This window comes from Barbatula barbatula, assembly GCF_947034865.1.
Source record: "Barbatula barbatula genome assembly, chromosome: 10".
NCBI lineage: Eukaryota > Metazoa > Chordata > Actinopteri > Cypriniformes > Nemacheilidae > Barbatula > Barbatula barbatula.
The window spans coordinates 10079411-10106135 of record NC_136773.1 but is presented as its reverse complement, the minus strand read 5'-3'; the positions used below and the strand labels follow the sequence as shown (position 1 = coordinate 10106135).

Here is a 26725-nt window from a genome sequence, read left to right as displayed (position 1 = left end):
GTTTGCAGAAATTGAAGTATGAGTATTTATTTACGTCTATCATAGCTTACAGCGTCGCGCGCGCCTGCACGTTGAACGTGATTTTTTCCTCCAATGAGGGGGATAAGGGGGATGATTCGGTAGAATGTTTTGACGAATTACGCCACAGCACTTATATTATTGCACTGAGCAGACAGTGTCATTCAATGTATTGGAGATTGGCCATAGATGTAAAGATAACGAAGTTGCTTGTCAGATTTTCCTAACAAGCAACCATATTTTTTTAATAAGCCCAAAAAAACGCAACCCGCAACCTGTGTTGTTTTAACGCGACTTACTAATAAAAAAAGCCCAAAGTCGCGTATTATAAGCGGACTTGGCAACTATGTCTGTGCAGCACTGCATGTACGGTCTGAGCGCATATGAGGCTGCGGAAAACTGACCAATAGGAGCAGGGGAGGTCAGAGAGTGGGCGGGCGATATTCATCAGGAGGGCGGAAAATGTTACCTTTCCACCAATCAAAACTGAAACGTAAGAATATTCTAATAAACGGGGAAACCCGTCGAATGTACAGCAATGTGAGGGGCGTTAGGGAAACATCGTTCAGAGACCCAAACATGTCCCTCCGCTCCGCATCCATGTGAGAGGCGCGTGTTGTTTAAAACACACAAAGACATTTATTTCATTGTGAGGCGAAAAGCGATGATTTAAGGATCAGACCGCAGCCTTAAGAATCAGACCTCAGCCTTACGCAGATCACATCGAATGATTGATTGCTTTTGTTCTGTTGGGAACGAGCTCCAGGTGGACCATGAGAATCATGTAAAGATGGAAGAAGAGAGCAGTCGGACTAAAGAGCGTCTAGAGATCAGTTTGGCGTGGCTGTGTGAGCTCGATATGTTGAAGCAGCGGCAGGAGAGCCTGGTGTTGGGCGCTCTGGCGCTCGGGGAGACTGTGGCGGGGTGCCCGGCGTGGGGTGACGTCGGTCCGGCCCGTTGCAGCAGAGAGCACGAGCAGCTGACTTTAAGACGACAGCTGGTAGGTTAAAGATTCGCGGTGTGTTTGTGGCAATACATTCTGTGTGAAGTTTCCTTCATGGGGTTGAAAAGTGTGAGAGAAAGTTGAGAAACAGGATTTAGTGTCAAATGCACACAAACAGTGAACCTTGCGTTATGAAAAGCCAATGAAGCGAATACAAATATAACAAGGCCGTTAACAATATTTGTGCGTTTAAAGTCTGCATGTGTAAGTGACGCTGTTTGACAGCTGTGATTGATGTGCGCGTGTAAAGTGGGCGGAGCCTCCAGTTGTTTAATTGTCCATTGTTTCTTTCGCGATGATCACCAATTCATATTGTACACGAAAAAATATGAATTCCTTTCTTCAACTATTGTAATTTTTCTCAATATTGTTATTGGGTATGGCTTAATTATTATATATTAAAACAAAGTCGTGTGTTTTATCAATGAGTATTTGGTTACAGGGCTATTTAATTGTATTTCTTTGCCCTATGCGTTGTTATTTTATCTGCTTTGCTTTTATGCTAATTTAATTCTATCTTGGATAGCTGCAGATTCTATTTCCTAAGTCATCATTTTCATGCTCCCCTTGTCCTTTCATTACCTGTCCATCAGTCCCGGGTTAGGACTCACTCTAACTCACTTTTCAATAAAGAGTCCGTGAAAAGGCGGTGAGAGAAATCAAATAAGCAGCAGTCCGTTGAATCAGACAAAAGGCGACTGGAGTGGAATACTAATAAGTCAGAGTCTCGCGGGAGAGCTCGAGACGCATCACCCAAATGAGCTGTCAGCGGCTCGTGCTTCACTGGCCACCGGAAACACGGTTTACTTTACCAAACTGATGAGAGCAGCGCTCACCGCGAGATCTTTCATTATGTCTCTCTCTCTCTGTCTCTGTCTCTGTCAGATAGACAATCTAAACATCCATGCATTTAACGACCTGCAGGTATCATGCAGTTACACATCGATCCTTTAATTGTAAGTTTTATTTCAATGCACGCTTTAAACAGTTTAACACATATTCATTTGTAAGTTCAACTGTAGATGAGACCCCAGCAGCACTGGTGCAGTATTGTTTGCACAACATCTGGGCAAACACAGCATCAGGCCTCAAGGCCAGAGATTCTCTGCTTTCATGAACACGCGAGCTAGTGATGCAGTTTCTTCTTCTTTTAGACCGAGGTGCATGTGTGATGATAAATGGGGGCAGGGTGGTGTGTGTGGTTGGGGGTAAAACCGCTTGTGTCCCATTTTGGCACATTAAAGCCTAGACACGCGCCTGATAATGAGAGTACACATGCTGCCTGATCTCCCTCAGGTCCTGTCTGCTTCTGTAGTAATCAGATAGACTGCTGCCTGTCTTAAAACAGACTATGAAGATTAATCGTGAAGCCGAAACAAAGATTCCCTAGAGGAAACAAGGCGAGTCGTGGACTTCACAGCTGATATCATAACATCATCACAACTGGATCATTGTTTTAGCATAGTGTGACATAAAAACATAATGAATGTTGAATAACCAGATCTGACCGGGATCCGTCCACCTAAACTTAGGTTTTGTCATTATTATAGTCGTTATTATGGAAAATAAAGAAGCACTCTGAACTGTAAATGGAGACAGTGGTTAAAATAATGACCCCCTTTGTGTCTTAAACCAGCTAAATAAAACAACAGCCCGAAATATTCTGGACAGGTGTTTAACATGCTGTAATTTATGAACACATTTTTCACAAACAAAAAGAGAGGATGAAAATCTTTTCTGTGTCTTCTGTAAATTATTGATGTTCTAAATCCGGTACATTTGCCATTTCCGGGCACATGCTTGGAGTCATGTTGGCATAGTGCTACATGTTGGAGTTGTCTGTCCCATCTCACATTCCTATATATGATATATGAAAAATAATATGATGCTACTATAATAATGATGGCTTCTCCTAATTTGATACATCACTTTATTAACATTTCTTTCTTTAATTCACACAGGACATTTACAGGACTGTATTTTTAGTAATCTTTTAAAATATTTCAGGAAAGAAGTGTTTCATGGTAATGTGGAACACGGGACAATGTGGGAAAAAAGGGCAGAAAAATGCCCTAATGCACCTCACTGCCATCTGAGCTGAGTCACCATGTCACTGCAGTCTGTGAATTATGCATTGCTTTTAAGAGCCGCACAGGATAGTTTATGTGCTGTAAATGAGCAGGACTCGCATTGCATTACATAAGACATCAGCCCAGTGTTTAATAAAGAATATGCATGTCATTTGTACTGTCTGTGATTTCAGTCTCTCTGTGGTATTTTGCAGAACCGGCTTCAGGGCGCCCCCAGCCTGCTGATGCTGGCACTGCAACAACAGCTCAGTGAGTTCAGGCTGGATACTGGATTCACATGTGAGCAGAATCCAGAAGAGGAACTGGACAGCCCCAGTGCATCCAGCTCAGGTACTCGATTTATTAGATATCTGGAAGGTAGTAGCACAGCGCTGAATAGTTCAGCCCTTTTTTTATTCAGATGCCCAAATACAGCCAATAAAAACAGATCGTGGAAAAGAACATATAAACGTACAATAAAGAATAAAAAAAAATTGTTTCAGGTTGTTGTTTTTTGCCTTACAACTGTCAATAACATTTTTATTGTAAAGTTTTTTTTATATTTTATTTCTTAAAATATTTATGTTATCTCTTTGCTATAGCAGGTGTTCTAATAAATTTAGTTAAATGCACTGGATGTGAGGCTATTAAATATCTTAAATAATTTAATTAATCGCAAATTAAAAGCACATTTATTAAAAGTAGCTTCAGAAATAAAGATCTTAATTCAACATAGAATATATTAAACATAATGTACGTTTCCTGAACAGGGATAGACTTTCGTTAAAATAGGATATTTAAGTAGTTTTTACAAACATGCCTTACAAAAGATGCCGGAGTGCATCTTGAGAGAAAACAATGGCACTGATATATTTTGAGATATGTAAATGCAAGCTGGAACTTAGTATGGGACTAATATTAAGTCCTGTCCGGAAAACCACCCCATAAACAATTATACTACGAGTTTAAGTAAATTATGATTACATTTTCTTTCGGGGCAACTATATCTTATGTTATTAATCCAATGTGAAATCCTGAAAACACCCAGTAGGTGGCGGCAAATGTCGTCATTATTAAGTCAATGAGTCATTCATTCATCTGATTTGTTTGAACAATTTATTTAAATAATTAAGACTAAAAAACTTTTCAAAACAATTTTTGATTATTTTCAGGGTTTTATGATCAAAGTGAGTGCCTGTCTCCTCCACTGCGCACTTGTTCCACTCCAAACCTCTCGGTGTCTTGTCACAGACCCAGATCTGTGGGTAAGGGTATTCTTCATTTTTTTATCTCACATCAACTTTTTTATTTGCTCTTGACATGCATGAAATCCTTCTTTCAATACCATGTAACTTTATGCATTTTAAAGAACGTTATTGTAAAGAATCGCAATGAATTATAAGAGTCTGCCTGAAGATAGCTTCATTTCACTTTTACAAAAATGTCACTGTGCATATAAGCCCTCAACCTGTCGTTTTCAGGATATGTTAAACAGATTCATAAAAGTAAAATTGTTTGGATAATAAAAGTTTGTTTTATTTTCATCTGTCAACAGATGCCTACATGCTGGACTGGGAGGGTCACATGGAGCCAACAATACATGCCACCCTGCCCCGTTCGTTTTCTGCCCCCTACCCCCCTTTAGAGAATATTGCTGAGGTAATAGAGGAGGAAGAGGAGGAGGATGAAAGCACTCATTGGAGTATGGATCATCTGGTGGAAGTCGAATCCATGGTTGATGAGAACGAGAGCCTCGCGCTCGAGATGAGCCTCAATACAAAAGCGGAAGGAAAAACAGACGATGGCCCGACAGAAGAGGACATCCAGCAGGCCATGCGTGTGGAGGCATACATTCTGAATCTCCTGCAGCGTCAACACCTCAGAACGACACCCGAACTCAACTCAGATGTCACTCAGTGGCACACATACCCACCCAGCAACCCAGACCTTCAGCACCATCAGCCAGAATGGCCCGAATGGGGAGTCTTTTCAGAGGATGAGAACCAGGATGAGGGACTGGACGGATATTACACGACCCTTCCCGTCGCCCAGGCTGGACCAACTTCTCTGGACAGCGAGGAGCTTGAATCCTCCTTAGAGACGGATCAGTACGGAGCTGCGGATGTCAGCTCCAGCAACGATGATATTGACTCACCTCAGCATCAAGAGGGGCATTTTAAACACTGGCATGTGATGTCAGACACTGTGAAACCGCACATTCACACCTGCTGCAATCAAACATGCTCGGCCCCAGGGTCCCGTGAGAAACTCCTTCCTTCTCGAGACTGGGCTCTTCTTCGCTCTCAAGCAAGAAGGGATTCCGAAGAAAGGTGGACGACCGGATCAAAACGACACATCAACACAACCATCCGCTCTCAGTCTGAAGATGGTTCTTCTTCTCAAGGATGGGCCGCCCATGCAGAGAACAAATATTACACAGTGGGAAGGGACACCACAAGGCAACCCGGTGACAAATTTTACACATCTGATCAGCGACTCAGGTCCTCCTCAGCGGATCTCAGTCAGGAGGAGAACGAGGTTATGCATGAGATCAGACATGGTTATTTACCCAATCACACTTGCGTTCAGTTCGTGAAGAAGGATCAGAGGGTTGGGAAGGGGTTGGCGAAAGCCGTTGAGCCCACCGACGTTTCCGACTCCAGTTTGAGTGGGACTTTCTCCCCGGCGACCAGTTCGGTGTCTAGCGATTCAGATGAGAGCGGTGGGCTGGTCTGGCCTCAGCAGTTGCCTCCTCGCTTGCACCCGTCTTCATCCTCTTCCTCCCAGAATCCCTCCGGTTCTGTGGTGAAGATTAAAGCCTCACAAGCACTCAAAAAGAAAATCATGAGTTTTCGTTCGGGCTCTCTTAAACTCATGACCACTGTTTGAGTCGGACCACCAAATAGATTTACATTCAGACATATAGCAGGGACATTTATCCAAAGCAATGCACAAATTAATAAATGATGAGCATCTATGTTGATGAAGTTATTTTTGCAGTGCTGTATGAGTGCGTCAGACCTCATTCGAGTATTAAATTATAGGAAACTCTTATAGAATTTTTAAGCAGACAATTTTGTTCAGATCATATGGATTGATGTCGGGGAGTAACGGATTTCAAAGCTCTCTTAAAGAGATAGTTCATCAGAAATGTAAATTCTATCATCATTACCCGTCATTAGTACCTTTCCCAATTTTCATTTTTGGGTGTTCGCTTTAAGAACGAAAAGTAACAGATGAGATCTCATAAGTATCTCAGTTGTTTCTCTTAGACGGTAATGAGATTAAATTTAGAGTACATGAAATCTTTTGCAGGGCTCCTTAATCTTAGATATTCCTACCCAGAAAAGGTCCAGAAATCTTACATATGTCTCCATTAAAGGATTTATTGAAGATTTAATATCTCAGACATTTCTCATCAAATTTCTCCAAAATCTGATTCTTTCAGCTGTACTGTAGTTCATTTTTTCTAAAAAATTTTTTAGGCAATTGCAGTTTTGTAAATAGATTCAAATGAATTTTAAGTAAAAACATGCGGGTCAAAACGGATATGAATCTCTAAAATAAAATGCAAACGAGAACTTAGTTAAAGGTCAGAAAATTCAAATTTCTCAATGTAGTTGAGCAATACAGTTTTCCTCTGGGATTCTTCATTACATTTGTTCCCTTTTGTGTTCTGATAAAGAAAGTTATACGTGTTTGGAACAACACAAGGGTGCATAAATGATTTTTTTTGTACTACTACGTAACGCCTTGCCTGCTATGCCTCATGGGTTTTCTATATATTTTGCACAAGAATCTTGATACACATATTTTGTAGCATGTTTGTTAAAATGAATTTGCAGTGTTATTGCTGCAACCTTTTTACATGTATAGTAAGTAATCTGTCTTTATGCTTTGATGATAAAGATTGACATTATGAAGAATATTCATATGAACCATTTAGTGCATTTAAGGACAGGAATAATTCATTTGCTGCTCTACACTCAGACGCTCTTACCCGTAGAGGAAGGGTCCCATTCTCAACACACCAAAACCTGTGAGTCTGGTATGTATGTATAGTATGCCTTGCGTTCAATATTTCACCACATGTTTCAATGCCACTGTGTTGTATAGTTTATAATGTTTCTGCTCATCGCATGTTCTTGATAAACTGCTTCTAAATTATTTTAGATAGCAGCTTATCTGTACGGAGTTAATAATGTAATATTTCTAAATGTTATTAATTAAAGTTATACATCAATAATCCTATTTGGGACATCCTGGATTGGAAAAAAAACATCTATAAAGTTGTATGTGGCTGTTTTACACACACACTTTATTCGTTTAGTGTGTCTCAGAGTGTAAATGAATGTAGGCTAGAAACAGAACTACAAACCTTTTTTATTTCATGTTTCTGATCTATTAACAAAAAAAAACCAGAGTAAACTACACAACATGATTATCATATTCTCCATTAACATATAGTATAAGCAAAAAGTGGTTGAGGATCATTTTTTAATTGCGATACCTTCTGTTTCCAGTTTCTATGTTCTATATAACTGCCTTTTGTAGCCCTGGCAATAGAAAAAAATGCTGATTGGGAAATAATGGTTGCTAACTCATGGCCAAATTTCCCAACCAACTGCATTACGTAAACATTAACCATTTTGTTGTTCCACTGGGTCCCTTTTGGTCTAATTATGGTGAATGTAGCCTTTTTTACAATCATTCACTAAATCACAAGCACAAGTTAATACTTTTGCTCTTTACTGAGCTCTGGTTTGGCAAGTTCATGCACATTTTGGGAGATTTCAGTTCTTTGTATGTAAATTCCAAGCTTTAGTTTTAGACTTGTATGTCTTTTCACTGTCTTGTTCAGATAGCAAACACACATGAGAGTGGTGTTTTGTGTTTCGAGAAAAGGAATCCGTCCCTTTTACTTTCGCCTCAATAGTGTTAAACCTCATGCGGCTCTGCGCCATGTTGTTCTTTTATTTTCTCGAGGTTAGAAGTTTACAATGAAAATCAAGGTTCAAGTATTCAAGTGTTGCTGACGCGGAGAAGCTTATTCATGCATTTATGACCTCAAGACTTGACTACTGTAATGCGCTACTAGCTGGTTGTCCTGCATCATCAATAAACAAACTACAGTTAGTTCAGAACGCAGCTGCCATAGTTCTAACCAGGTCCAGAAAATACAATCACATAACCCCAATGTTATCAACCCTTCACTGGCTACACATTAAGTATCGTATTGATTTTAAAGTTCTTTTAATCACTTATAAAGCCTTAAAGGGTTTAGCCCCTACCTACCTAACAGAGCTTATCACACTACAACCCATCACGCTCTCTAAGATCTCAAAACTTAGGACCTTTGATAATACCTAGAATAACTCAATCCACCAAAGGGGGTCGAGCTTTCTCATACGTAGCACCTAAACTCTGGAATAGCTTTCCTGATATTTTTCCAGGATCAGACACACTCGTCCAATTTAAATCTAGATTAAAGACACTTCTTGAGAGCCACGCATTTACTTAATGCAAAATAAACCCCCGTGAGACTGCTGACATTAGATATTATTGGTGCTTATATAACAAGTTAAACTATTCATGTACTGTGTTTTACCTTTTTTTGTGTGTGTAAAGCTGCTTTGGAACAATGCAAATTGTGAAAAGCGCTATATATATAAAATTGAATTGAATTCAAGTGATATTACTCAGCATATATTCAGTTGTAAAATAATAATGAAGCATTTTGTTTAACCAAAACAAACCGTCTGGAGCTCACTAGATGATCCCAGGTTTGGTTGGTTGGCTTGCAGTGCAGTTGAAGGGATGAATGACCTATGCAGCTACATGTAAATATTTTAAATTAGTAAATAAAAGTTATATTTAAACAAGGAAAAAATCAATCAAAATCAAAGCATTCAACGGCATAAGCTAAACCAACAGCTAGGAGAAGATCAAACATGTCTTAACATCTCAACTGCTGAGATGGCGCATCTGCAAATGTTAAAATAAAATATATTTAAAATTACAGGTATAGAAACAAAACCTTTTTGTTTAATGTGGTTGTGATCGATCTAGTAATCTATATTTTGATATATAAAAGTCTTTAAGCGAATCAAACTGCGTCAACTGCGTAGAGCATTTGGTTGGATGTGATTCTCCGAGGCTCGCGGCCTTAACATTGTTATAGCATATCTCCTAAGAGCCTCATGTCTTTAAATGTATATGTAGTTAATAAAATGTTGTTAAAAAGAACCCCGCCTTGAGAACCCATGAAACAAAGATGGAGTCCAGGTTGTCATATTGACTATTGAGAATTTAGACTATTTGACCATTTGTCCATGCAAGGCTTCACACAGGCTTCTCCCTGCAAGATTGTCCATCTGTGGTGGTGGTTTTACTGCTTCCAGTCAAGTTCATTCGATTGGACGGGGCCTCGGACGCAAAGAAGAGCACGCTACGCAGGGAGGATATCAGATTTTCCTTGAAACCTCGGCCAAGACACACGTAGAGTAGAGGATTCATGCAGCTGTTAAAGTAAGCCAAGCAAAGCGCTAGCACGTGGCCTAATTTTATGTCGGCTCGTAACTGAGGTGATGTTTTGTATGTTATCAATTGAAGGAGATCCACGATGTGCAGAGGGATCCAGCACAGAAAGAAGCTTAACACCAAAGCAAGGATGACACGCAGTGTCCGGGCCGACTTGTTATTGCCCCGTTGGCCCTGGCCGTACCTTGTCCTATGGTAAACCTTCCAGTGGCTGACACAGATGATCATGAAAGGTAACACAAAGGACAGTAAACATCGAGACACAGTCACAGCCCAGGCTTGACCCATGCTATGATGCACACTAACACACAATGTTTTAGTCTCACTTTGTACCTCTTCTGTCATGTGAGCAAACTGTGGAGAGCTACCCAAGAGAGCCAGCAGCCAAATGGCCAAACAGACGCAACGGGCTATCTTTGGATTTCTCCGGTTCTGGCACCACACGGGCTTGGTCACCAACAGAAAACGATCCAAGCTGATCACAACCAAGAGCAGAACACTGCAGTACATCATGGAGTAGAACAGGCCGTGTAGTATTTTGCATGCCAGAGGACCAAAGGGCCAGTCTTGGTCTTGAGCGAGCGGTACCATCAGCAGAGGCAAAGATAAACAACACAACAGATCGGCTATGGCCAGGTTTAAAAACCACTGTGCGTTGACCGAGTTTGGCATTCTGAATCCAGTCACCCACACCACCAGGCAGTTGCCCGGGACACCCAGCAGGAAGACGATGCTGTAGCAGATCAGAGCGAACCAGTGGCGTGCACCTATGACAGAGATCTCATCGGGATTCACCACATAGGAGCAGTTTCCTAACCAACAGTTGGTATAATTGTGGTCTAAAGTAATCACGTAGTCACCGTCCTCCATTTTAGCTGTAAAATGATGAAAAAATTTGAGATAGATATTAGTGTTGACATGATACTGGTATTTCTAACTTTGATACGATGATTGAATTATGACAAAAAACAAAGCAAAATATGTTTTCATCTATTAAAATTTGCATTACCAAACACAGTGTTATAAATAAACATATTTTCTCAATAAATAGTCATTAAACAATGTCTGACTATTAAAAAAATATATTTATTATTAGGGCTGTCAAACAATGAATTGCAATTTATCGCATCCAGAATAAAAGTTTGTTTTACATAATATATGTCTGTGTACTGTGCATATTAATTTTGTATTCATAATCAATAGATTTAAGAAAAATATAAAATATACACATTTATAAATATTTATATATATTTCAAATTATTGGTAAATATAAATAAATTAATTTTAATATTTCCTAAATATTTGTTTATGCAAAATGATCTAATATGTATAGTACACAGGTATATATTATGTTAACACAAACTTTTATTCTGGATGCGATTGATCAATTTACAGCCCTATTTATTATTATAATTATTATAAAAAACATAAGTACTAATATCATCAAATATTTAAAAATCAAACACATTACCTCTTAGAATTTGTGTCAGTGAAGTGGTGCGTCTGGCTTTAAAACTGGATGTAACAGTCTATATAGCTGTGAAACTACCAGGAAACGGTTGCACAATGATGTGTTCAAAACTCCTTTCCTTAATTATGTTGTGTAAGCACTTTTTGTTGCCCGTACAGCTGGTTACTTACATATTTCGTTATCTTACATTTTGAATAACAGTCAAACTACCTATTCATTTATCCTAACTGCAATACGATTCACTGCTGTAAAGTCCCAGAATTTGTATTTAATAATTATAATGTCTTTTAAACACAGCAAATTGTGTAATAATATGAATTATATTGCAGTAATGGTTGTGGTTCTGTTTTCATTTAGATGGTGAACACAAAAAAAAGAAAAATAAGTAGAAAAGAAAACTTCGCTTAGTTTGTTTATTGCATTGTCTCCATAAATGCTGTTTTACAGATCATGTGGTTGCCATGATGTTTCTTCCCTTTTTTGATTGCGAGTTTAGATTTGGTATTACGCTGAGCGTGTGTAAAATTTTGAAATATACTGTAACAACTTAATAATATAAATCAATGCATTCTGACAGCAAGTGTTTAAACATGATGTTCATTCTAAAACGATAAACAAATGGAAAACATTAGGAAAAGTTGTAAAACGACTATATGCAATCTACTGCTTTGCACATATTTTTTAATGGCGAGTGCAGTCATTTTTTTTTACAGGTTTATGCTTTCCGTTCTTTAGATAAAGTGTCAAAGTTGAAGTCATCCTGTGAACTATCACAGCCACACACTCTCATGTGTGTTTGGTCATGTAACTCATTTTGAACATAAGTTAGTTTGAATCTCTGTGAGATGATCAGGAAAGCATCCTCAAGTTATATTTTCATGCATATCTCCTTGGTCAGACACGACAATGCTGGGTTTAACAGGTTATTAGGGTCAGGCCCTGAGCAGTCGGCAGGGTTTAGTTAAGAGCCGAAGCACTCTCTGGAGGCAGTGTCGGGGTGTCGTCCCTAAAGTCATCCGTCTGAAGATCTGCACATAGATAGTCAAAGATGCCAGTTTAGTTATGACAGTTAATGAATGTTTCATAATACATCCGATTTTTCAATCTCCAGCGAGTAAGTGAGCACATGACTGGTTAAGGAAGGCAAAATACCTAATAAAGATATGGTCTGCTGGTGGTTTTCAACGACAGAGCTTTCTTCATCTTCCTCCCCCCAGTCTGCGATGTTAGCAGGTGGGATGCACTGTTCCAGGAACAGATCTTCATCTTCATCAAAGTCCATGTCTTCTGGGGGCCAGCGGAGCTCACCGCTCTCCACCTCACTAACATCTGTAGGCTCCACCACAATAGACGGCAGACGCTCTTTCCCCTGTTGAATGCAGGTTAGAGTACCCTCCTGTCCCAAAACTACCTCCACTGGATCTGGGAAGATCTGCAAAATTATGAGGAAAAACACTTGAATGGTATATACATGCAAACAGAACTACAATTGACATTAAAGATTTGTAGCCACTTCTAAATATTGACAAAATCAACTTTTTTATAAATGAAATACATTTTTATATGTATAGTCTATAGCATTAAATGAATAGTCTATAGCATTGCTCGATTTAAGGGGGGCTGAGGTATCCGGGGCCCCCGTAAAGCGTTATTTACCATTTCTCTGCACACATTTGATTTGTCATTATTATTCTTTTTAATTATCTGAGGGTAATTGTAATTTTTTTTTAAATAACAATAATGACAAATCTAAAAATTGACAATTAAGATATGGTAAATATTTAAAATAAATGATTTACTATTTTAAATATATTGTAAAATTAGTTTACTTTTTTGGTCCAACCCAAGAAAAAACATCCCATGGTTGACATGATTCAATTCGAGCAGTGCGTTATACTCTCTTCTTAAAAACACCATCTGTAGCAGAATAGCAGGTTATACATTTTATTTCATGGCTCCTAAGTGCCAAAACATTTTATAGTTGCCAAATTGTTGATTGAATTTAAATAAATCGGTAACATTACTTAGACCCCTTTAAAATGACTGGAAAACATTTCAGAAGAATAAAAACACATTTAAGCATTATGGCTTGAAGTGATGGTTAGAAAATCATCATTTATTCACCCTTTTATCATTTGAAACCTGTATGACTTTCTTCCGCAGAACACAGAAGAAGATATTTTGAAAAAAGTTGGTAAAAGAGCAACGACACCCATTAACTAGCATTGGCTTTGTGTCCATACGTGAATGGGTTTCCGGCACTGTTCAGCTCCTTTTGGAAGAAAGAAAGTCATACAGGTTTGAAATGAAGAGAGGGTGAATATATGATGACCGAATTTAAATTTTTGGGTGAACTATGACTGTAGGTTCCACTGTACACTGCATACAGACCCCGCAAATATTTGATATGCATAAAAAGTTTTATTTGAGCCACCTGTATGAATTAAAATACAAAAATGAATATACACATATTAACACAAATCTCCCAGCAAAGAAGGGGATGCTTTTTTTACCTGAAAGGGCAGTCTGTCACCTTTTCTCTGTACTGGAAATTCCTCCATGGCCTGTGCTTCTGTTTCCCCCATCAATCTGTTGGATTAGAAAATTGTCAATGGAAATGTGTTTGTGTGACATTCAATACAAAGATGCCCATGCACATAAAAACATAGAGACAGATGTGTTCTAAATCATTCATTTCCCATGATACCATGCATGCACAAAACAAGATTAATAATTGAAACAAACTAAATTAACAATTTCAGTTATTCTCGGGAATCTTAATCGTGGAGAGTGACGCTGCAGAACTGTGGACTGTTCAGTGTGTTTTCAACATCACAATACTAAGAAACAAAGCGTGTAGGATTTACTAACTGCTGCTGATCCCAGCTGACCTGCTACTAATCGTTTCACTCTCAAGCAACTGCGTTGGAAGGCAGAGAACCGGATTACTGGATGCGTATACGATTATATCAAAATGGATTATGTTCTCTTATAGTCATTTTATATGAGAGACAGAGGAAAGCATTGCATTATGGGATATTATTTCAGACATTAAAACTAATGTTACTGCTTCAAAAATATTACACAATATTTGTATTCTCCCAACCATTTCTCTTTGTAATTTGCATTACGCAATGCTTAACTTTAATATCTGTGGTTGTTGCACTGTAACATCACGTTGCATGGGAGTGTCATGATTCCGCTATCATGTCATGTTTATTCTTGGTCTTGCAGCGGAGTCATGGCATAGCCTTAGGTTTTGTGTGAGAAAGACATGGTTTTGTTTTGATTCTGACATGCCATGTGCTTTCTCGTGTCTCGTCAGTGTTTCCCGCCCTTTTGTCTCGTTAGCCTTCCCATTAGTGTTTCATTACCTTCACCTGCCCCTTAGTAATTATCCTGTGTTTGTTCCCCTATTTAATGCCCTCATGTCTATTGTCTTGTGCTTGTTCGTTGTACTTGTATGCCTGTACTTGTTACCCTGTCCTAAGCCTTGTCGTGGCAGAATCTTTGAAGTTTATGCTAGTCTTTGTGAGTGTTTGTTTAGTCTTTATAGTTGAGTTCCAGTTGAGTGTTTAGTTTTCAGTTTATGGTGTTAGTTATTGTGTACTGTCTTGATACCCCCTCGTGGGTTTTTGTTTTCTGTTTTATATTATTAAAGTCCTTGTTAACCCCTTCATCCCCGTTTCGCTGCCTGCAATTGGGTTCTCCGTCACAGTTCATAACAGAACGAACGAGCCCGAACTGAACCCAGTAGGCAGCAGCAGCATGGACACTAACCGTTCCAGCTTGGCCCGCAGACTTTGCAGTCTTCGCCAAGGAAGTGAGACTGTGGACGAGTATGTGGAGAGATTCCTGGACATAGCTTGGCAGGGCGTCTTCGGGGAGAGGGAGCTGGCGGTGCTATTCAACTCTGGTCTCAGAGAGCCACTCTCTCGCTCGGAGATGAGGGCGATGAGGCCGTTGGACTTCGACGCCGTGTGGATAACTGCCGCAGCGCGTTCGGAGTCGGCGACCTCATCGAACCCATGTTACTCCCATTCACATCATGCCTGCAGCCGACCACCAGGCGGGTGGCTCGGCTGAAGAAGAGGCAACGGAGGGCGGCTCGGAGTCCGGTGGTCCCGGTGGTCCCGTCAAGTCCGGTGGTCCCGGTGGTCCCGTCAAGTCCGGTGGTCCCGGTGGTCCCGTCAAGTCCGGTGGTCCCGGTGGTCCCGTCAAGCCCGGTGGTCCCGTCAAGTCCGGTGGTCCCGGTGGTCCCGTCAAGTCCGGTGGTCCCGGTGGTCCCGTCAAGTCCGGTGGTCCCGGTGGTCCCGTCAAGTCCCGCCCTGCCGGCCTTCCAGCCGGCGTCAAGTCCCGCCCTGCCGGCCTTCCAGCCGGCGTCAAGTCCCGCCCTGCCGGCCTTCCAGCCGGCGTCAAGTCCCGCCCTGCCGGCCTTCCAGCCGGCGTCAAGTCCCGCCCTGCCGGCCTTCCAGCCGGCGTCAAGTCCCGCCCTGCCGGCCTTCCAGCCGGCGTCAAGTCCCGCCCTGCCGGCCTTCCAGCCGGCGTCAAGTCCCGCCCTGCCGGCCTTCCAGCCGGCGTCAAGTCCCGCCCTGCCGGCCTTCCAGCCGGCGTCAAGTCCCGCCCTGCCGGCCTTCCAGCCGGCGTCAAGTCCCGCCCTGCCGGCCTTCCAGCCGGCGTCAAGTCCCGCCCTGCCGGCCTTCCAGCCGGCGTCAAGTCCCGCCCTGCCGGCCTTCCAGCCGGCGTCAAGTCCCGCCCTGCCGGCCTTCCAGCCGGCGTCAAGTCCCGCCCTGCCGGCCTTCCAGCCGGCGTCAAGTCCCGCCCTGCCGGCCTTCCAGCCGGCGTCAAGTCCCGCCCTGCCGGCCTTCCAGCCGGCGTCAAGTCCCGCCCTGCCGGCCTTCCAGCCGGCGTCAAGTCCCGCCCTGCCGGGGACTTCGCGCTCGAGCGCCGCCCCCCAGGGTGTCCCCTTAGTCCCCTGGGACTCCGCGCTTCCGAGCGCCAGGGACAAGAACTGTTCCCCCATGTCCCACACCCTTTGGACTTCCTCCCATGGACTCTTTTGTTCCCCCCATGAACTCGGTTGTTCCCCCTCCCCACCTCCCTTGTTTGTTATTTTTATTATGTCACCCCAACCCCTTTGTAATTTTTGCTTGTCTGCCCTTAATCTTGTTTTCCATGTTTTGCCTTGTCTTGTCGTTGTCCCAGTCTGCCCTGTCTTGTTAGTCTACCCCTTGATGAACACCTGGAGGTGTTCATTTTAGGGGGGGCTTATGTCATGATTCCGCTATCATGTCATGTTTATTCTTGGTCTTGCAGCAGAGTCATGGCATAGCCTTAGGTTTTGTGTGAGAAAGACATGGTTTTGTTTTGATTCTGACATGCCATGTGCTTTCTCGTGTCTCGTCAGTGTTTCCCGCCCTTTTGTCTCGTTAGCCTTCCCATTAGTGTTTCATTACCTTCACCTGCCCCTTAGTAATTATCCTGTGTTTGTTCCCCTATTTAATGCCCTCTTGTCTATTGTCTTGTGCTCGTTCGTTGTACTTGTATGCCTGTACTTGTTACCCTGTCCTAAGCCTTGTCGTGGCAGAATCTTTGAAGTTTATGCTAGTCTTTGTGAGTGTTTAGTTTTCAGTTTATGGTGTTAGTTATTGTGTACTGTCTTGATACCCCCTCGTGGGTTTTTGTTTTCTGTTTTATATTAAGTCTTTAAGTCCTTGTTAACCCCTTCATCCCCGTTTCGCTGCCTGCAATTGGGTTCTCCGTCACAGTTCATAACAGGGAGGGCATTAAGTTGTCAAGTTGAAAATACATATTTTGCCTTTTCAATTACTTGGAAGAAAATGCACAATATTAGCAATTTGTATTTTTATATTCGGGTGTTTCTGCAACTGCGGCACTTAAGTCCCAGTTGTGAAATTTTGGATTTATGTAAAAATGTGTCATATTTATAAATAAAGTCACAGTGTCATTACACACCCTGACAAAAAATATAATAAAGGATTTATGTGAATTAAAATAAAAAACATGTATAGGTTCGAACACCATTTTTGTTCATATCCCACAACTCCGGTCACAATGTTAAAATACTTCAAATAAGTTCCTGGAATTACAATTTGACCTTATTTCAAAAGCAATTATTTAATATACGTATTTACAGCATTGTGATTTTTTTTTATTATTTACTGATCATTATAAAGAAAATGTGCCTGTCCCACACTTTTGAGTCCTTACAATAACAAAAACAGCTTTTATTGGGACATTTTATCGGTCGTGATCCTAGCCTTGTCTTGGTTGTGTGTACTGTGTTATTGTTGTCGAACTCGTGGGGAGCTGTTTTGACCGCTCCGCACGTGTTCGGTGTCTACGTCATTTGCCCCGCCTTCCGTGTCTCTGCTAGGCTTTCCCCGCACCGGGTTTCCATCACGATCACTTTACCACTCATTCATTCTCTCATGCCCCTTTAACTCGTTCCCATTAGTGATTAATTAATTCTCACCTGTAGCTTTTCCCCGCTGTTTAGTTCCCCTCTATTTAGTCCCTCTTGTCCTCTCGTTCTTTGCCAGATCATTGTATGTGTTACTTTCGTTCCTGGCTCCTCTTGTCATCGTCTTAGTAAAAGTCATAGTCACAGTCTTGTTATTTATTTTCTTAGTCTAGTCATAGTCTTCATAGTTCTGCTCTCTTGCTTGCAAGTTTTGTTTGCCCATTAGTTTGCGTTGACGCTCTGGACCTTCCTGCTTTGCACGGTGCTGGCTCACCTTCACTCAACCCGCATCTCTCGTTTGGCTGGCCGACGGGTCGAGGCTTTCCCCGCCGTGCGCCTTTTCCGCATCTAGAACTTCTTCCGGTCTGGGTCTTCAAGCAGCTCTCCCGTGAGTGCCGTCGGGTCGAGTCATCTCCCCGCGGACTCCCGTGGTTTCTACGGATTCTCTGTTACTGTTCTCCCATAGTGGGTTTCGTGTTCTCCCGTAGGTCACGACGGGTCGAGACCCCTCCCCGCCGGGTTTACGCGGTTGTGTCTCCAGGCTGGTGCCAGAGTGGATTATCTGCCTTGTTCAATAAACATCTCTTGTTTGCCCTGCATCTGAGTCTCCGAATCTTCCTTGTCTCAGTGTCATGACAGAACGATCTGACCACACCGGAGACTCAGCGGGGATGGATCCGCTCCGCAATACCATCCAGCAGCAGGGAGTTGCTCTCGGACAGCAAGTCACTCGCCTAAATGTCACGGCTCAAGATGTGGGAGTTCTTGCTAGTCAAGTCACGGAATTAGCAGCACTGGTCACAGAACTACGCAGAGAACTAGCGGTGAGTCGCGCTTCTCCCGAGCCTGCGGCACGGGGACATCTAGCCGAGACAGAGCCCCATGTCAACAGTCCTCCGACTTTCGATGAAGAGCCCAGTGCCTGCCGTCCTTTCCTCTCCCAGTGCGCGCTTGCTTCTCTCTCCAGCCTCGTCGCTACGCTACTGAAGAGTCCAGAGTGGCATTCGTCTTGACTCTGTTGACGGGTCGAGCTAGAGAGTGGGGAACGGCCATGTGGGACGCTGGGGCTTCGTGTTGTCCCTCCTTCATGCGCTTTCGGGCGGAGATGACGAGACTTTTTGACCGTTCAGCCCAGGGGGATCAGGCGGCCGCTCAGCTCTCACATTTGTCTCAGGGGCGGAGTCCTTTTTACGGACTACTCCATAAAGTTCCAGACCTTGGCGGCTGTTTGCGACTGGAATGAGGGAGCTCTTCGGGCTCGGTTCCTGGACGGGGTAAATCTGGTCATCGCGGATGAGATTGCTGCCCTCTAACCAACCTCTGCCTTCGCGTCGAGGCACGTATCAAGGCTCTTCTCGACTCGGGTGCAGAGGGTAGCTTTCTTGATTCCACCATCGCTGCCTTGTGGAGGATTCCCATTAAGCCTCTCGTCCAGCCCATTTCGGTCCAGACGTTAGCAGGACTCCCGTTCGCCACTATTACTCACGTCACTCCTCACGTAAGACTTTTTCTTTCTGGAAATCATTGTGAGAGTATTGAGCTGTACATCCTCGATTCCCCCAATACCCCTCTCATATTAGGGCATCCCTGGTTGTCACAGCACAATCCTCACATTGATTGGGTTAAGAATTCTGTGTTAGCCTGGAGCCCTTGTCACGTGTCTTGTTTGGGCGCTGCCCCGTCTCCTGTCTGTGTGTCTTCTGTGTTGCAGGTTGACAGCCCTGACTTGTCTGGGGTCCCGGAGGAATATCACGATTTGAGTCCGGTGTTCAGTAAGTCGCGAGCCACCTCACTTCCTCCGCATTGCCTCTTTGACTGCGCCATTGACCTCCTTCCAGGCACTTCTCCGCCCAAGGGGCGTCTCTATTCATTGTCCGCTCCGGAGAGAGAAGCGATGGACAAGTATATCCAGGAAAGCCTACAGACTGGACTCATTTGCCACTCCTCCTCCCCGGCAGGTGCTGGATTCTTCTTTGTCCAGAAGAAGGACGGCTCTTTGCGTCCATGCATTGATTATCGAGGTTTGAATGAGATTACTGTTAAGAATAAATACCCCTTACCTCTCATGTCAACCGCTTTCGAACTCTTGCAGGGAGCTCAGGTCTTTACTAAGATAGACCTACGCAATGCCTATCACCTGGTTCGTATCCGGGAGGATGAGTGGAAGACGGCATTTAATACACCTTCGGGACATTTTGAGTATAGAGTTCTCCCTTTCGGTTTGACCAATGCTCCTGCCGTTTTCCAGGGCCTCGTCAATGCCGTGTTGGGCGACATGCTTAATCGCTTTGTGTTTGTGTACCTGGATGACATTCTGATTTTTTCCCGTTCTCTCCAGGAACACACCCGACACGTTAGAGAGGTTCTCCAGTGTTTATTAGAGAATCAACTTTTTGTCAAGGCGGAGAAGTGCGAATTCCATGCTGTCTCAGTTTCGTTCCTTGCCTATTTAGTTTCTCCCAAGGGCATTAACCCTGATCCTGCCAAGATCAGAGCCGTCGCCGAGTGGCCCGTTCCCGACTCTAGTAAGGCTCTTCAGCGGTTCCTGGGTTTCGCCAATTTTTACAGGCGATTCATCCGGGGTTTCGGCCAGATTGCCGTCCCGCTCACAGCATTAACTTCCACCAAGGTTGCGTTCAGATGGAATGCCCTAGCACAGGTAGCCTTTGATAACTTAAGGTCCCGTTTTGTCTCTGCTCCTGTGCTTTGTTTTCCAGAACCTGAACGCCAGTTCATTGTCGAAGTTGATGCGTCGATGTCGGAGTAGGCGCGGTTCTGTCTCAGCGGTCTAGTCAGGATGGGAAGGTGCATCCTTGTGCCTTATACTCTCATCGCCTCAGCCCTGCCGAGCGAACTACGACATAGGTAACAGGGAGCTTTTGGCGGTTCGGCTGGCTTTGGGTGAGTGGCGTCACTGGCTGGAGGGAGCAACACAGCCCTTCTCAGGTATGTCCCCCTTTGAATGTTCTGTGGGTTACCAACCGCCTTTGTTCCCCTCTAAGGAGCTTGACGCTGCGGTTCCCTATGCTCTGGCCTTCGTTCGGTGCTGTCGTCGCACCTGGACGAGGGCCAGAGGGGTTCTGGCCCGAACCTCTCAGAGAACCAAGACAGCGGCCGATCGGCACCGGACCTCTCCCCCGACCTATGTGTGTGGTCAGCGGGTATGGCTCTCCACTTTGGAACTTCCTCTTCGGGTGCCCTCTCGGAAGTTGGCACCCAGGTTCATTGGGCCATTCCGTATCACCAAGGTGGTTAATCCGGTGGCCATCCGGCTTAAGCTTTCTCCTAACCTTGGTTGTGTTCACCCTGTTTTTCATGTTTCCAGGGTCAAGCCTGTTGTCATTTCCCCCCTCAATCCAGCTAGTAAACGCCCCTCCCCTTCTCCCCCATGTCTCGTGGATGGTACACCGACTTACACCGTCAGGAGGCTGTTGGATGTACGTCGGCGGGGCCGGGAGCACCAGTATTTGGTGGACTGGAAGGGTTATGGTTCAGAGGAGAGGTGTTGGGTGCCGTCTCGCAACATTCTGGACCGGTCGCTCATTGTGGATTTTCACCGGAGGAAAGGTAAGCCCCCTCCTTAGGCGTCATGTGATGCCGGTGGGGGGGGATACTGTCGTGATCCTAGCCTTGTCTTGGTTGTGTGTACTGTGTTATTGTTGTCGAACTCGTGGGGAGCTGTTTTGACAGCTCCGCACGTGTTCGGTGTCTACGTCATTTGCCCCGCCCTCCGTGTCTCCGCTAGGCTTTCCCGGCACCGGGTTTCCATCACGATCACTTTACCACTCATTCATTCTCTCATGCCCCTTTAACTCGTTCCCATTAGTGATTAATTAATTCTCACCTGTAGCTTGTCCCCGCTGTTTAGTTCCCCTCTATTTAGTCCCTCTTGTCCTCTCGTTCTTTGTCAGATCATTGTATGTGTTACTTTCGTTCCTGGCTCCTCTTGTCATCGTCTTAGTAAAAGTCATAGTCACAGTCTTGTTATTTATTTTCTTAGTCTAGTCATAGTGTTCATAGTTCTGCTCTCTTGCTTGCAAGTTTTGTTTTTGTTTGCCCATTAGTTTGCGTTGACGCTCTGGACCTTCGTGCTTTGCACGGTGCTGGCTCACCTTCACTCAACCCGCATCTCTCGTTTGGCTGGCCGACGGGTCGAGGCTTTCCCCGCCGTGCGCCTTTTCCGCATCTAGAACTTCTCCCGGTCTGGGTCTTCAAGCAGCTCTCCCGTGAGTGCCGTCGGGTCGAGTCATCTCCCCGCGGACTCCCGTGGTTTCTACGGATTCTCCGTTCCTGTTCTCCCGTAGTGGGTTTCGTGTTCTCCCGTAGGTCGCGACGGGTCGAGACCCCTCCCCGCCGGGTTTACGCGGTTGTGTCTCCAGGCTGGTGCCAGAGTGGATTATCTGCCTTGTTCAATAAACATCTCTTGTTTGCCCTGCATCTGAGTCTCCGAATCTTCCTAGTCTCAGTGTCATGACATTATCAAAGTATAGTTTCCACAAGTATACAAAATTACCACATGAGCACATTGCTAACAGATTAGGCAACCTCACTACCTCACTCACAACATCCCCAAAACAAAAGGTAAATATAATCTGTGCTTTATCTGTGTCAGTTTTTATTGTGTGTCCTTACCATACATTTTTACAATTCTGTACTTTGAACTACATTTAAAAATGTATGTATATTTATGTTTAACACATGTATATTAAGATGCTAAGAGTCAAAACTCATGCAGCTTGCTAGCTGCCAGTTAGCTGCAATATTAAACTTTTACCGCGCCACATTTTCAAAGTTTCAATCTAAATGGCTCATGCAATTTGACCATTTTATAAGTATTACAGACTTAAAATGTAAATACATTTAGGGGGTTTCATAGATTCAAAAATGCCTGTAGTTGCAGAAATGCCCATAAGCAGAAATAGTTTTTTTTAATAGCGGATGAACATAGCTGAAGTGTCAGCACAAAGAGGGAAGTGGCCAAAGAAGACTTCGTGATGCATATTTGATCTTTATTCCTTTTTTTTTCATAGCCTGTTTGCGAACGATAAAATTACACATACCTGTGAACTTGAATTCACTTTTTTTGTTCCAAATCTGTTTATATTCTCCAAGTAAATCTCTCTTTATTTTTCTTGCACTCACTAGGAACATTCTATGTGTGTGTGTGTGTGTGTGTGTGTGTGTATTTATCAACCTAAGCGATCTGAGATGGAAACGTTAGAAGCTGTGACCTGCAGATAGAGTTATTTCGCAAAACAACATGGAAAGTTATTACACATAACATTGAAAGTGCAGGTCGATGTAACACCTAAAGAGTTGTGGGTTACGGCATATCTGATGTGCTTGACAATTTAAAAAAAAAAAATACTTTAACAGCTGATCCTGAAGCACACAGCCAAATGCACAAATAAACATGAAGCATGGATTTCAAGATTATTGCTTTAAAATGATTTTATTACAGTAGGAGATACTTCAGATTCGAAGTATTACAGAGCAGACTAAAGGCCAGAACTGATGATTTTAAAGTGACATACAGGGAAAAGGATAAATATACTGTTAACCCCTGTGACAAAATTCACATGTTCAACCCATGTACGTCACATATCTGCTCAGGTCTCTGTGGTAACAGTGTAATCCAGCCCCCCCCCCCCCCCCCCCCCCCCGTCAGTGGTAAAACCTTAACAAGCTGACAGAACAGATGGCTCCTGATACTCCTGTTGCCTCACAGGTTGAAGATGTGGAGGTAAAAGTGAGAAAAGCTTAAGTGTAAACAAGGGTGTGAAGAGCAGAGCACTTGCAGAGATCTGGGGTTTGAATGTCAAATATAAATACTGTAGTCTCTCTCTCAAAACATTTAACAACCAAGGGAACAAACCCAACCTTTTGTGTTAAAACAACCCAGCATTTTGGGCTACAACAACCCATGGGTTAGTTTATAACGATTGGGTTTATTCTTTTTTTGACCCACTGAAAATCATTCATTTTAAAACGTTCACATTGCTGAAATGTTAAGATTAAAGGTACGTTGAGAATGAAAAAAATCAACATAAGGACCTACCAAGAATGGAAAAACAGAGGCAATGTTGATGTGTTTTTGTTGAGTTATCAAATTACTGTGACAATATTTTGATGTCTTTTTATTTTCTTAAATATTAAAAAAGTATTATAACGATAGTTCAATCATTGAAGTATATGTAATATTTTAAATTGACAATTAACATTTATTGACGATTACCTTAATATTTATTATTTCTAATATCATAATTTTTTACTATTGCTATTTATTATATAGTTTTAGTAACACTTCAGTATAGGGGCAATTCTCACTATTAACTAGTTATTATTAGCATGCCTATTATTGTTGATTTGGCTGTTTATTAGTGCTTTAAAGCACATATTCTGCACGTCCATACTCTACATCCAGAATTCTTCCCAATACCCTAACCTAAAAATTACCTTACTAACTATTAATAAGCAACAAATGAAGAGTTTATTAAAGTTGTAATTAATGGTTTGTCAATAGCGAGTATTGCCCCCTATACTGAAGTGTGACCATTTTTATATACAGTATATTTTACTTACAGGTAATCATGCCTGAACATTTTTTCCATTAAAAGATTTACAGAGCAAGAACGGCATTAGTTAACATGTGCCATAAGGCTACAAGTTGTGTAATGTTGTGAAATTTCTCAATGCACACATGCAGAAACCTTAGACACCAAATGCAACACAAACAAACACATCCGCAGCTCACAAAACATTTCTATGAGGTCCTACCCATCTGAGGGAAAGCATCCTTCATCTTGGGCGGTGCAAAGCTCCATGCTGGCCATGCTTGGTATGATAATAGGGGGCAAAGGGGCGCAGCTCCCACAGCACTGCCCCTCAGCAGGCCCCATTTGGGGGCACTGTCCCTCCAGTGTGATCCCTGTTGTGAGTGCACGATCTATGCAACTCCGCTGTGGGTCAGTGAAGGGAAAAACTGTGTTCACTCTTAAAATATTCCAAAGTAAGTCACGCCACTGAACATCATGCAGTCGTCTATTTTTTCCCCATCCCTTGCTCCCTTTATCCTCCCCTGTCTCTCTCGGTGTCCCTCATGAAGAGGAAAAGCGCTTTATAGAAGATCTGGATTAGTGTCTATGTTGATTAGTGTAACCCGGCTTGTGACATCATAGCAGGGAGCTGTTGAGCGGTGGAGGCAATGGGTCTGGCACAAGTGACAGGTGCGCACACACGAACATGTGGTACTGGCATCCAATTCTCCGGGCATCTGGCTTGCTTCAACATCCGCTAGACAATCAAACACTTTAAACGTGTCTGTTTTGAGTGGATTTGGAGAATTCTGGGAATTACATTCAGATAAGGAGGGGCTAATAGATATATATAGCATGAGCCAAGGCAGTAGTCCCTACGCTTACAATGATGGAGGTCAAATTTGCTATCCAAACCTGTATTATTTTCTTTCTTCTGCACAACACAAAAGAAGATATTTTGAAGAATGTTGGAAACCAAACAACATTGGGCCCCATTGACCTCTATTGTATGGACACCACATTTCTCAAAATACATTATTCTGTGATCCACAGTAGAAATAGTCCTACACAGGATAGGACTAAATGACACATGGTGAATAAATGACAACATTTTTATTTTTGGGTGAACTATCCCCTAGTTTTTATCTGGATATAGAATTTCACACAATCAAATTTAAGACTGTTGTTAAATTAAACTCAGTTTTTGTTTATTGTTTATTAATGCAATCTTGAATCCACCACCATTAGTCATGTACATATAGTAAGTCTGGCTGCACCTTATATAATACAAGATCACCCTCTACTGCCATGGTTAAGAACTGCCACAGACACAAACTACAGAAGCACACTAATATACTCAAGTTTGCTATGAATATCTTCCTCTGCTCATTCACCATAACATAAAAATGAAATACTGCTCTACAGAATGCGTTTTCTAAATACGTTATCTCCTTTAGCAAAGAAGCTCATGCTTTGAAAAGGAGGGGTGGAGTGAGCCGTTGGTTGCAATTCGCATCCTCACCAGTAGATGCTGCTTAAAATGACACAATGGTCCTTAAATGTAGCTTTTAAAAGCATAGATTATGTCATTCTAATAATTAACCAATGATTAGTTTGGCTTGACTCCTATTTGTCCAATTTCTACTACTTTCAAAATCTGTTGTTTGATTTCCAGTGTTTAATAATGCAGTGTTTACCTGCACGAAATAATTATTGTGTTTCATAACTGGGTGGGTGCCCTGCAGGGCTATGCCATCACTGTTAAAAAAAGTATCATTTTACAAAATTGTACTATTGTAGTGAGGCAGTATCACGGAGGAGATCGGGAGCATAAGGGGACGAGCGACCGGACCGTATGTGAGAGAGGACCACGCCTGGACTTTATGTTCTGTTTGTGTGTGTCGCCGGCAGTCGCCCGTGAGGGGGCTGTCGGCTGTCTATTTGCCTTTTTATTAATTAATTAAAAGTTGTTTTATGTTCGCCGGTTGCAGCATCTTTCCCTCCTTTTATTTAACTTGTTACAACGATCTTTACAGATTTTTCACATAATTTACCTGTCCACATTGTCCAATGACCGAACACTAATTTACAACAAAGCAGGGAAAACATGTACTTTTAATAATTATTTTTATATTTCATTACATTTTTACGGGACTTTTTCACAGTAAAAGGTTTAGGGCTTACTAGATCAAAGACAGATGATCATATCAATTTTATCATCGCAGCAATATTAAGCTTAGATAAGCGTGTATTCCAAAATTTTCATAAATACTTTCGAATGCAGTTCATGTTTTAGAGCCTTAGATTATAATGCATCACTTCATAATTCCCAGACTATCAAAGGCAGAAGATCTTATCATACTAGCCCTTCTACAATTTCAAAGTCTTTAGCCTTGTTTGGGATTTAGACACTTGGTTAAGTTTAAGATCTATAAAGAGCGACAATTCCTTATGTGTTATTCAATATAGTAATGTTGTCATATATAAACAATGCATTATTCTATATATTTTCGAATATAAAATTATTTTATGTATTGACAGTTCATTTGAAAATATATTTTCTTTGTTTAAGTCTTGTTTGAATATTATATATAGGTTCCTGAG

At 42.5% G+C, this 26725-nt stretch overlaps 3 protein-coding genes across 4 annotated transcripts; 1 reads left to right on the top strand and 2 right to left on the bottom strand.

The window, feature by feature from the left end:
* The first annotated feature begins 342 nt into the window (after window positions 1-342).
* dact3b (dishevelled-binding antagonist of beta-catenin 3b) lies at window positions 343-7361 on the top strand. Of its 2 annotated transcripts, XM_079466129.1 has the most exons (5): window positions 557-620; window positions 785-1018; window positions 3306-3441; window positions 4263-4355; window positions 4646-7334. In XM_079466129.1, exons 2-5 carry the CDS (start codon window positions 809-811, stop codon window positions 5977-5979), a joined length of 1773 nt encoding a protein of 590 aa, XP_079322255.1. In that variant the 5' UTR covers window positions 557-620; window positions 785-808; the 3' UTR covers window positions 5980-7334. The 2 variants fall into 2 exon arrangements, with proteins under 2 accessions (XP_079322254.1, XP_079322255.1); XM_079466128.1 differs by having other exon boundaries at window positions 343-1018; window positions 4646-7361.
* A 96-nt stretch (window positions 7362-7457) lies between these two features.
* c5ar1 (complement C5a receptor 1) lies at window positions 7458-11135 on the bottom strand. The gene is made up of 2 exons (XM_079465942.1): window positions 11102-11135; window positions 7458-10505 (listed from the first exon to the last, which is right to left on the bottom strand). Exon 2 carries the CDS (start codon window positions 10498-10500, stop codon window positions 9433-9435), a length of 1068 nt encoding a protein of 355 aa, XP_079322068.1. The 5' UTR covers window positions 10501-10505; window positions 11102-11135; the 3' UTR covers window positions 7458-9432.
* A 353-nt stretch (window positions 11136-11488) lies between these two features.
* On the bottom strand, window positions 11489-24675 carry lbhl (LBH regulator of WNT signaling pathway, like). The gene is made up of 4 exons (XM_079465941.1): window positions 24363-24675; window positions 13615-13690; window positions 12254-12533; window positions 11489-12129 (listed from the first exon to the last, which is right to left on the bottom strand). The coding sequence occupies exons 1-4, from the start codon at window positions 24482-24484 to the stop codon at window positions 12059-12061; spliced, it is 549 nt and encodes a 182-aa protein (XP_079322067.1). The 5' UTR covers window positions 24485-24675; the 3' UTR covers window positions 11489-12058.
* Between the last annotated feature and the right edge of the window lie 2050 nt (window positions 24676-26725).

Excerpts from the sequence above, each read along its gene's own strand:
- c5ar1 (XM_079465942.1), bottom strand. The coding sequence starts at position 10,500 with ATGGAGGACGGTGACTACGTGATTACTTTAGACCACAATTATACCAAC.
- dact3b (XM_079466128.1), top strand. The coding sequence starts at position 746 with ATGATTGATTGCTTTTGTTCTGTTGGGAACGAGCTCCAGGTGGACCAT. Across the intron at positions 1,019-3,305 it reads TGACTTTAAGACGACAGCTG|AACCGGCTTCAGGGCGCCCC; the intron begins GTAGGTTAAAGA and ends GGTATTTTGCAG. Across the intron at positions 4,356-4,645 it reads TCACAGACCCAGATCTGTGG|ATGCCTACATGCTGGACTGG; the intron begins GTAAGGGTATTC and ends ATCTGTCAACAG.
- lbhl (XM_079465941.1), bottom strand. The coding sequence starts at position 24,484 with ATGGGGCCTGCTGAGGGGCAGTGCTGTGGGAGCTGCGCCCCTTTGCCC. Across the intron at positions 12,534-13,614 it reads GTGACAGACTGCCCTTTCAG|ATCTTCCCAGATCCAGTGGA; the intron begins GTAAAAAAAGCA and ends ATAATTTTGCAG. Across the intron at positions 12,130-12,253 it reads GCAGACCATATCTTTATTAG|ATCTTCAGACGGATGACTTT; the intron begins GTATTTTGCCTT and ends ATCTATGTGCAG.